General features: G+C 39.4%; 1 protein-coding gene across 8 annotated transcripts in view; it reads right to left on the bottom strand.

The window, feature by feature from the left end:
• SYTL2 (synaptotagmin like 2) overlaps positions 1-11,961 on the bottom strand; it is a 60,510-nt gene that overhangs the window by 12,128 nt on the left and 36,421 nt on the right. For 6 of the 8 annotated variants that reach the window (XM_061990738.1, XM_061990730.1, XM_061990772.1 and 3 more), the window contains 6 exons: positions 10,073-10,954; positions 8,534-8,605; positions 3,449-3,550; positions 2,502-2,555; positions 1,211-1,258; positions 11-105 (listed from right to left, as the gene is read on the bottom strand). In XM_061990738.1, coding sequence (XP_061846722.1) covers positions 11-105; positions 1,211-1,258; positions 2,502-2,555; positions 3,449-3,550; positions 8,534-8,605; positions 10,073-10,954 — 1,253 coding nt within the window. The remainder of the gene's footprint in view (positions 1-10; positions 106-1,210; positions 1,259-2,501; positions 2,556-3,448; positions 3,551-8,533; positions 8,606-10,072; positions 10,955-11,961) is intronic. The other 2 variants (XM_061990746.1, XM_061990764.1) reach the window with 2 other exon arrangements.

Here is an 11,961-nt window from a genome sequence, read left to right as displayed (position 1 = left end):
TGGAACTTACCTCTTCCTGTAGGAACGATGGCACTGACTTGCTCAGCCCTTTGAGTTTTTCAGGATTGGAAAACAGCTTATCAGGCTGTGAAGGCACTGTGGAAACTGAAGAGTAGCAATTCAAAAGGCTTCAAAAATACATTTGTACATCAAAACAGTGAGATTCCAAAACAGGACACAGTTAGAAACAAACAGCTTCAGATGAAATACATGCACATGCACAACCAGCTTACAATGTGGATGCAAGAGCTCCCCCGCAAAGACTCAGAGCAGCTGTCATTAGGAAGGATAATCTGCTTCAATGTCTCCTATAACACTGACCAAAGAACTTGATCTGACAGGAGTAGAAATGTTTACAATGCTTGACACGATGTACAAGTCTGTGTGCTGCAAGCAAATTCTGATCAAACAGGATGAAGAAAACATTTTGAGTATACCTTCTAGTTTCTTCCTAGAACAAGGATAAGTGCACTCATGCACTAACTATGCTTAAACTGACACTGGGGTCATCATAATATTCCTGGTAGGAAGTTAGTTCATAGGCCAAACTCTGTTCTTTTACTTACTTAGTAATTCATTGCAATAGGAACATTTGTTTAAATCAAATATTCTTAGACTTGAACAAAGAAGTTTCAAGTATTCCTAGTGATAAGATGCATATCTCAATGATGCACTTTTTTTGCAGCCCATCTCAACTTTTGTACACCTCTACTGAAGTTTACTTCTATGTTCTTTTACTGTACAAAGCTTAATTGCACAAGCTAGCCTTGCAAAAATCCAGTCTGCAGTAAGCCCACAGTTCCTGGAATTTTCCATGCTCTAACCCCACTTATATTTAATAATGCACTAAAGCTCTGTATCTTTAGACTGAATACACGTTGTGAAATGCACTAATAGCGAATATTGTATGGCAGAATTATGTGGCAACAAACAGCAATTTACAAAGACAGGTATCTATTGCATAAGATGAAACACTGCACATGTTGTGGGATGGTTTTCAAGGCGTAAGTTAAGCTTTTGCAAAGCTTTTACCCTCAAAGCTCAAATAGTGCTCAACACATCAGTTATTGTCAGTTAGTTAGATGCTGTTTCCCTGTTGAGCAGACGTGTAACTTGTTAGTTGTTAAATAATAAAGGATTTTTAATGCATTAGTTTAAATGTCAATGGAGAAGTCTCTCCACTGTCTGGTGGAAGATTCCTCTTACTCACTTCCTGCTGCATGGTCTTTCCTCTCTTGGTGCTGATCAGGTTTTGGACCTGCTCAGTGCAGTATTGACAACAGTCATTCAGTAGCACAAACAGCTTTGCACTGTTATGATATAGCATCAATACGTATTATATGTGAGCGGTTTTTTACTTCCCCAGACCCCTTGTGTATCCGTGTTTTGCATCCCTGTCCACTTTTGAGCAGCTGGATCATAACAAAAGTAACATGAGTATACACACTAAGCAAAAAGATGACTAGTACTTTTGAGAGAACTTGCCTTGTTCTGTCTGTACAGCTATCAGTTTGGCTGATCAATTCGGCTGCGTTTGTCATTCTTTCAAAACTTCACTCTTGCGACATTTTAAACTCAAAATGTTACCCTTTTGAGATAAAGGTCTACACATTCCAGACTGAATGTAAAAGGTGCTTTTCATAGGAGTCTCCATTTGAAAGCATAGTGCAGTATGGCACTGAAGCCTTGTTAATTTACTGGACACTTCCTATTATGCTACAATAATCCTATTTCTACTGCAGGCCACTAACAAGCAAAATGCTTTAAAGCATCTAAAACATGACAATAAATGTAACTGTACACAGCTATTTATATTCACTGGATTGTAGCACTACGGTTGTAAAAGAACTGTGTGTTACATCCATCCCATATTCAATGCTATTTGATGGGTTTCTGTTGCATTCATCCTAACATATTCTTGGAGCAGGTTTGCTTTTATTTGGCTTAGATTTGGAATTTCTAAAGGCATATAGAAAAAATTAACAGTAAGACATCTGTAAAGCACTAATGCATTGATGATATTAACAGTAGCTGATCTGTCAGTCCAGCTGTTGCTGAGAGTACTTCTGCTTTGCTGGATTGAGGCAGGGATCATAATAGAGACTCTTTTTCAGCTGATGTGTTCTGAAGGGTGTTTGCACTCACAGAAGTCATCTTGCAGCTTGTAATGCAAGAGATGGACAAATTCAATATTTACTTCAGTTAAGTCTTACAACTGAGCCAATGTTCAAAGCTCTCAATGATTTCAGTAACTGTTGTTTCATAGACTTGAATGACCAAAGGCCAAAATAATAAATACACTGGTAAGTGTAGTGGCGTTTCTACGGGTGTAGCAGAGTAGAACATAAGTATATTCCTTAAGTCTAAAACAACACAACAGAATCCAGCAAAAGCATTTCAGTCATGCAAAAGTTAATAAAATCTAAAAAATCCTTTCACTAGGAAACACAGGCCATTGAAAAAAACCAATAAACTTCCATGCAGATATAAAAGATATTTACCATCTTCAGCACTAAGAACTAATTCTTCCCTTGGAATATTTATTTTTCCTTTATCTGTTCAGGAAAAAAAGTAACATGGAGTTAGAAATGCTGCTGTTCAGAATGGCAAAATGGATGGCAGAGTTAACTGCAGACTTGGGTTAGGAGGATAAAATCCAAACAAACCAGCAGAGCCATGGGAATGGTTAAATTCAAGAGGTGCTTTCTACTTCCCACACTTCAAGCCTACATCTAAAAGACAGTCTCACATTGACACAGTGGGTCGTTGCAACATTAGCGCATACCTAAAACCTCAAAAATTGTTAGAAGCAAGCAGTAGCATAAGTCGTGTTAGAGAAGTCATGTGCCAAAAATAGCCAACATCTTTCAAAAGTTACACCTCCACACTTCAGTTTATAAATGTAAATTCAGTTTATGTCTTCCCCAGTAGATATGAGAAAAGCATGAAAACACTCAGGGGCAGAGTGAAGGGAGACAAGAACAATAATTTAAAAACCAAACCCTAGAGGGTTACAGAGGGAAGTCGGGGATGAATTTTAAGTATTCTCTTCAATGACTTTGGTATATTAACTGCTACAAAACACAAGTGAAGCACTACTAAATGAGTTTTTTAGTATCTCCATTGTCTACTAATTTGACCCCAGCAAGCAGCCAGGAGACAATGGCAGTTGTTTCTCATTACTCAACTGGGTAGTTGACCATTCTTCAGTGATTATCACAGTGTGTTTTTGGAAGATGTCTGCTTCATAGACCAAGGTTATTTCAAAATTAAAGAACTGAAAACTAAACCGTGAGAGAAAAGAATGTGGCTCTACAGTACAAGGTTATTGAGAAACAAAGACAAAACCACTAAGTGGCAAAGCTGTACGGAAGACCAGCATGAACATGCTTCAGCCAAACTAAGGGGCATGTCAAACTGGAGGGTCATACACAGGTTTTGTGCTCACTTGAGGTGGCTGATGGAATGTCCTCTAGACTTTTGGAAGGCATTTTCCTATCTGCACTCCTTTTCAAAGCCATCAAAACAGGGTTTAAGTCTTCTTCTGAACCTGTTACGAGACAAAACACATGAACACTGCACATACAGAGATGCTGTTTTAAGCAAGTCACTGAGAAACTAACCACATATTCCTCACGAAAATCTCATTTGACACTCAAAGAAAGTACAAAATAAACAAAATAAAGGTATCATTTTAAGCATGCATTTGCTCTCTCTAAGTTCTTGCAGCCATCAATAGAGGGAGCCTGGTTGGTTGATTTGCCCTGTGTTTTGGGCAATTACAGCACTTCATTGTCTAAGGAAAATATAGAATAAACTCAGACTTTATCCATTTCATAACTATCTTGCTATGAATCGGCAAAAAAGTTAATAGCTTTAGGTTTTCCCTCTACTTCCTTCCCAGTGAAAGTATTCTTGTTTCTATACTTGAGTAACCATCACAAAAACACCCCAGCCATGGACATATTTGGATCTCTGACGTTATGCAGTTGTCTCCAAGGGCAGAATCAAGACAACTGCTTCAGAAACCTTCAAGACCTTCTCTCTCCTCCCTACCTCACTTTCCTCCCTATCAGCCAACCAACCAGGCCAGATCAGGGTTGCTGACCATATTTATGGTGAAAAGGAAACTATGTTGCATTTTACTCATTTGTTTTGAGTTTTCACTGACTTGTATTGAAATCTCACTTTCAAAATAGGCTCAAGAGTAAACTGGTAAGCCCTGGAAACTTCACAGATTTCTCCAGGTGAATAAAACCTTCCCAGTCTCTCAAGAAGATATTAAAAAGGTTAATTTCTCTCTTCTTCTTCAAGCTCTTTGATGACTATCACATTTTACACATTGATTGGAGCTGCCATTCAACCAGTTATTAAGAACCCTGGTAAAAATACCACTTCATTTATGTGGCCACTTCCTAGTGCAACAGGCAGCAATGCAAAATAAAACAGCACAGAGTATTGGTTTTGTCTTTATATCCAGCCATTCCACTGATAAGGATTCACCTTTGATGACTAGCCAAATTAAAATCAATTAAAGACTAGGTCAAATTAAAGAATGAACTCAATCAAGCACTGATTGGTGTGTTTTTTTTCCTCTTTTAATCCAGGAAAAGAAATAATATTGTAGCACTCAAAATCTGGTATTAATTTGAAGGAGATGTCACAGAGGAAGAAGAAGAGGGTACAATCAGGAGACTGAGGTGATTGACTCATGCTGCTAAACTCCCCTTACCAAAGAAGCTTACCCAAATGTAGTATGTGTTTGTCAAACACTTTCCAATTAAGGGATTTAATTAATTCATCTCATCCTTCCCAAACAAACAAATATCCAAGGCAGTCAATTAAGAAATAAGTATCACACAGACTTTTGATTATCTGAAGTTGGCTACCCAAAATAATAAATAATTGTAGCCGTGTTTAACAACCCAGCACCATGAATTTTAGAAATCAAGCAGCTCACAAGTTGAACTTTTGGTTCCAAAGCAGGAATCAGAGTTTTCATCTGAAAAACTGGATCCTAAATTTGGGCCGTCTTCTTCCTCTTCACCATTATTCTCATGCTGAGACATTAAGGAGAGTTGATCTCCTTCTGGCTGAGGGGAGTTGCTCTCATCTTTGAGTGGTGTGCTCGTTCTTCTAAATTTCAACAGGGCTTTAAATTCTGTATTGTTTTCACAAGCATCCAAGGATGTGCATTCATCTCTCCCTCCTCTTTTGTTTATCTTGAATGGCCTGATTCCAATCATAGTGGCCTCTCCTTCCAAGGGAGGAAGATGAACAGGAGCTACATTTCTCTTTTCCATTTTATTAATAGTTCCATTTGTTTTATGAAGATCAGAAGGTTCAGTTTCACTTACTGCAAGATCTGAACCTTTGATATTTTGTTCTGGAGATGCCCCTTTGATAGATGTCTTCACCTGTGTATGATAGCTACTGGACGGACTATATGACTGTGACATTGTCATGAGCAGAGTCTCTTTTTGTGATGAAAAGGCATGATTCCCAAACACTTCTTGTTTATGTAACTCCGGAGATGAAGCTTCAGATGCTTCTTGAAGAAGCTGTTGTAAAGACCTATTGAATTCACTGAATTTTGCAGTATTTGAAACAGAAGTTTTTCTTATTGTTTCTTGTACCTCTTGAAGAGGATTTCTCTCTTGATGTGGAACATGCAGACTTTGACTAGTCTGTATTTTACCTTGCACTTTCTTATCCATATTTTCCAGCACAGAAGCTGGTGTTTTAGAGACCTCTTTCAGTAGCTTCTGCAAATTACCATCAGATAATTCAAACTCAGCTTTGGACAGTTCAGATCTTTCTATTATCTCACCAACTTCTTGCAGCACTTTACCTTCCACCTGAGCAGGTCTCCACATGGTGCTATTGGCATGTTTTGGTTTAGGAGGTGGTATTTCAGAGACCTCCTCTAGCAGCTTCTCCAAAGCAGAACTCAAACCATTGACCTTGGATGGAGCAACAGACTTTACTATAGTCTCAATGATTTCCTGTGGCAACTCTCCGTCATGTTCATAGGTCATGCTTTTAACTTCCACCTCAGCAGGCCTCCCTGCTGTGATGCCAACACGTTTTGGTTTAGGAGGTGGTGTTTCAGAGGCCTCCTTCAGCAGCTTCTCCAAAGCAGAACTCAAACCACTGACCCTGGAGGGGGCAACAGACTTTACTATGGTCTCAATGATTTCCTGTGGCAACTCTCCATCATGTTCATAGATCATGCTTTTCAATTTTAACTCAGCAGGCCTCCCTACTGTGGTACCAACACGTTTTGGTTTAGGAGGTGGTGTTTCAGAGGCCTCCTTTAGCAGCTTCTCTAAAGCAGAACTCAAATCATTGGCCTTGGATGGAGCAACAGACTTTTCTGCGGTCTCATTAACCTCTTCAAGCTGACTAGTATTTTGCTGGTATGTTGATTCTACACTACAATCAGTTTGGGATATACTGTTCATAACATCAGATGTTTTTATTCCCACCCTTCTATATTCAGAAGGTTGAGACACAAAGTTTTCTCTGAGCAGGTTCTGCAAACCAGCTTGAGGCCTCTGAGAATCCTCAAGCCTATCATACTTGTCTGCTGCCTGACATAGACATAAAGGTTCAAATTCCCTAAAAAGTTTCCTGAGGCCTTTTTTGTTGTCATTCTCATCTGTTGACAGTACACTTATTTTTCCTGTTCTTTTGCTTATTTCTTCTTTTTGATCAGCAGCAGAAACTTCACAGCTCTCTTCTACTGTTCTCTCAAAGACCCTGCACTGATCTGAGTGAAAAGTTGTGTCTCTCAAAACATTTTCTTTTAGGTTCAAGCTAGGTGACATCTCAGAGGCTTCCTTTTCTAATTTCTTTAGGCCCAATTTGAATACATCAAGCTCAGCTTTAGGTAGGACAACCTTTTCCACAGTCTCTGCAACTTCCTCTTTAGGGAAACTAACATCTAATGGAGTAATCTTGTTCTCCACTTTCTCTATGGGTAAAGACAGCAATTCATCTACTGCTCTCTCCTTTAAGTCACCTTTATCACCAGGTGATTGGAGCAACTGCAAGGAGACATGATGTTCTTTTGATGAAACAATACTTTTTTCTACACAGTGTTTAACTTCATGCTCTGGGAGACCCATCTTTTCCTGGAGTTTTGAGATAACTGGGGGGTTTTTGAGATAACTGTCCTTCTGGACAGAGTATGTCTTTTCACGTGTCATGTTCAGACCTTTCAGGGTAGGTGAACTTAGAGGCAGTTCACATACCACAGAATCTAATGTCTGTGATTTTTCAGTCTCAGATGTTTGGTTTTGAATTAACTCTCGCTTGCTCATATTACCTCTGCCTTTATCTTCCTTTGATTTTCCTTCATAGGTTACTACTGAATTGGTATTATTTGGCAAAGGAACATCTACTCTATCAGTGCCATTCTGTAATTTAACTCCTGTATCCCAGAAGTTTCTCAAACTCTGGAACTGCGAAGGATCTGAAATTTGATTCTTGGACTTGGCATTATTTTTTTCTTTTAAAGATAAAACCTGAAAACTGGGCTTCTGTTGGGAAAAAGCAGCATTTTTTCCTGTAAGTGTTTCTTTCTCATCTTTGTCTCTCCTTTCTGGAGAAGATAAAGTGGCACCAACTCTTGGTTGGAAGTTACTGGCTTTTGACAATGCTGTATATTCATGAACTTCACCATCGCATGGAAACAGTCTTTCTGTTTTTTCAACTGCATGGCCTGGCCCAAACTCAAAAGAGTTTTGATGTTCATTTCTTGAAGCCTGGCTTGCAGAATTTAGTTCAGCACGTCTTAGCATATTCTTGCTTTGATCATCCAATCCCTTAGGTAGGTATACTGGGGTTGGTTTTACGTTGTCACTTTTTCTGAGACCTTTCAATGCATTGCCACCTGATGTGTTAGTATTGACACTGACTTCTTTCTCTCCATGACTGGAGACAGTATCATTCCTTTCCCAGAATGCTCTGATCGCCTGTATTCTTCTTTTTACTCGTACTGCCTTCTCAGAGGCACATTTCTGAGATGGTAGATTGTGTTTTTGATGTTCTAAGAAATTAGATGTTTTATTTTGTTGCTTGATTTCTTGACCGTGTTCTCTTCCTTCAATTTCTGTACAGTCAAATTCAGTGTGTGATTTGTCATTTTGGTCCTCATTCTCTTCCCCTTTCTTAATTTTCATCCCTTCTTTTATCAGCTGTGCATCTTCTGACATAAATGCTGTAGGTGAAATCCTATTCAGTTGTTTAATCTTTCTAAATGGTAATTCTTGCGTATCCTTTGTTCTTCCATCCTTGGCAGGCCCACTGGGTCCTGTAGGAAGAATTGCTGTTCTGCATGAGCAATCCACTTCCTCTTTGGGTTCCCTGCCTTGAGATTTGGCCGATACATGTTCAGTACCAGAACTTCTTTTAAACCAATCTAAAACTTTTGATACAGATTCATCATCCGTTTTCATGAGTTCATCAGCATGTTTGTCAGGCTTGAAAGCGATCTTAGCATCTCTCTCCTCAACAAGATCAGGCTTACCTTGTTGAAGACTTTCAGAATTGGTATTTGACACCTCATGTGTTTCTGTTTTAGCAGATAGCTGATGCTCATCTACAACATAAACAAACTTATCAGAGTTAGGAGTTAGACACACAACTCTACAAATACTCGAACTGTTTTGAAAAACCTCTCAGTTTGGGGTTTTTTTAACTGTTAGTGGAGAAAACTGATGTCTGTCCTTGTGTTTTTGGAAAAAAAACCATACTGCAGGCAACAGTGAAAAATAAATTACTGCACTAAGATATCCTATTGTAATAATAATATATTACTTGTAAGAGTGTGAGCCAGTAAGATTGGTCATCCTGATTCTAAAGGAAATCATATAATCACAGAATGGTAGGAGTTGGAAAGGACCTTTAGGGATCATCTAGTCCAACCTCCCTGCCAAAGCAGGTCCACCCTAGAGCAGGTCACACAGGAACACATTCAGGTAGGTCTGGAAAACCTCCAGAGGAGGAGACTCCACACCCTCCTTGGGCAGCCTGGGCCAGGGCTCTTTCACCTGAACAGTAAAATAGTTTTTTTCTTGTGTTCAAATGCAACTTTTTGTGTTCCAGCTTCTATCCATTATCTCTTGTCCTGTCACTAGATACAACAGAAAAAAGGGATGCCCCAACCTCCTGACATCCACTATTTAGGTACTTATAAATATTAATGAGAGTCCCCCCTCAGTCTCCTCCAGACTAAACAGCCCCAGTTCCCACAGCCTTTCCTCATAAAGGAAGGTGCTTCAGTCCCCTCAACATCTTGGTGGCCCTGTGTTGGACCCTCTCCAGAAGTTTTCTGTCCCTCTTGAGTTGAGGAGCCCAGATGAGGCCTCACCAGGACAGAGTAGAGGGGGAGCAAAACCTCCCTTAACCTGCTGCCCATACTCTTCTTGTTGCATCCCAGGATGCCATTGGCCTTCTCAGCCATGAGGGCACATTGCTGGCTTATGGTTAGTTTATTGTCAACCAAGACTCCTAGGTCTCTCTCTGCAGAGCAGGTCAACCCCCAGCCTGTACTGGTGCATGGTTCCTCCCAAGTTGCAGGACTCTGCACTTGTCTTTGTTGAACCTCATGAATATATTGAAGCAGGGGCTGGGTTGGGGGACAAGGACACAATCCAACATCTTTGTATTTAGTCCTAAGAACTAAGCCCCAAGTCACAACTGGATTACTACCAAGGATAATTGACAGCAGTACACCAAAAATTATTCAGTTTCCATGCAGACACATCTACTAGGCTTTATGACACAAGTTTTATCCAAATGCCATTGCTTCACCATCATCTGTAACAGAGGTGCCTATCCAGGCTCTGATCTGATTGCTAATTCTTAAGAATCCTTAAACATCTAACATATTGACTATATTAGAGCATTAAAATACAAAATTAATTCTGCAGTATGAAACATATTGCTACTATTTCTGCTTCCTAGCTGTTAATTCTTAGACACAAGTAAATCAAACATTAATGAATCCTTAATGAATTAATAATATGCTGTCGCATTCTGTTCTTCACTCCTAATAGTCTCTTACCAGTAAAGTTTTTGTGTAACTTTGATTCATGGCTGAGGATCCGGTTGAATTTATTTTCATGTGTCTCATCAACACTCAGTTCTTTGTTGCTATCTGGCAGGATATTGCTGGAGGTCTTCTGTGGAGTTTCAAGTTTCTTAGGAATAACTGTCTTTGTTTGCAAGGATTCATTAGCCAGGTAGACTGACCTATTAGCATCACAAGGGGCAGATGTTGATGTCTCTTCTTCTAAGCCATCTATTGCTTTTGTTTGTAAAGCTGATGAATGGGTACCCAAAGGCTTTACAGCAGAAATTTGTTTATTCCCAAGTGAATCTGATCCAATAGTATTATTTCCACTAGTCTTGATTTTGTCAGATTCTAACAAATCAAACTCTCCCGTTTCTCTGCCACGGTGTAGCTGGGGGCTTTGCAGAGGTTCATCTTTACCTGTGCTAGATGAGAACCTCACTTGTTTTAGTTTTTCCAGTGAAACTTGTGTGGAATCTTCTGCTTCTTCAGGAAGAGATTTCTTCTCAGCTTCTCCTTCAAAAATAGTTGCAGCGGGAAAACCATTCTTTTTCTGAACATCTAACATCTGACTCCCACGAACTTCTGAGTCAGTGGAACTTGAGCTTGAGCTGCGCTTCAGGATGCCCCTGGGTGCTGTGCCAACACCATTCATCCTCTCGGCCGACTGGGCGGGTTTTGGAACAAAGTCTTCTCTTTGGGACACAGCATCTGTTGCTCTGTGAATTAATTTTCTAGCTTTCGGGACAGGGCGCTTAACCAGTTCTTTCTGTGATTCATCAATAGGTTCTACAGAAGGCTTCTTGTTTTTCTCTGTTTCATCATTTTGTGTGCTTGGTTGAGGTTGGCTCTCTTCTGAGATTGACAACATTTCTGCAAGACACATATTGAGAAGAAATTGTGAGTTTACATGACATTCATCTGCATAAACAGAGGAGTAAGACAGTGCAGATCTAGAATGGAGTGATGATATCATTAAAAAAAATCTATAGTAAAACACAGGTGGAAATACAAAGTAGGTGTTGATTTCATTTATATGTAATAAGTCTCAGCAGATTTGAATCCAGCAGTTATTTACTATCATAGAATCACAGAATGGTAGGAGTGGAAGGGACCTTTAGAGATCATGTAGTCCAACCCCCCTGCAGAAGCAGGTCAACCTAAAATAGCAAGCATTTGATGATTCTAAAGATAGAGATCACACCAATTTTTTGGTCAGCACTATTCTTGCAAGGGATAAAGTTTGCAGGGAAGGGCAGCTTTTGAATATGGATACACCTCCCCAGGTTCAGAACATAAACAGCAACCTATAGAAGCAGAAGCAGGCTATTTCCATGTTCATGTGGAATCAAATAAAATGCAAAAAAACCCTCCTGTTAGGGAGATTACACTTTTTATTCTCAGTGTGCAAGTCTTCCTTTTTACTCTTAGGAAACTTCATAGAGACAGGAGAGTAATTTCCAACATATGAGCCTGTAAATTACAACTTCCATTGCCTGTACTATGATATATCATCACTCATCTAATTGTTCACAGGGATTACTGCTGTGAAGGGAGGATTTGAAAAACATAGAGCTCTGAAAAAAAAGGGGAAAAATAAATATCAAAGCCTTGGGTTTCTGTTGAACTAACTACTGAAAATTCATAAAGTCCACTATGCCAACTGCAGGGAAATTTCTGTACTGAATTTCTGTAAGGGAACAAACAGCCCTCTCAGATGGAGTGCTTAATACTCAGAACTGTGAGCAAAAGAAAGGAAGCAAACCCAACTTACTCACATAGTCATTTCCTGAGTATATTCACATTTTACATAGAGTTTGAAATTAACCAGTTGATAACTTAAAGTATTTAAAACAAGATTTGATGTCTTACAAAAGAAG

This window comes from Colius striatus, chromosome 1, assembly GCF_028858725.1.
Source record: "Colius striatus isolate bColStr4 chromosome 1, bColStr4.1.hap1, whole genome shotgun sequence".
NCBI lineage: Eukaryota > Metazoa > Chordata > Aves > Coliiformes > Coliidae > Colius > Colius striatus.
Note: the sequence above shows the minus strand (reverse complement) of the source record. Positions and strands in the feature narration are given on the sequence as shown.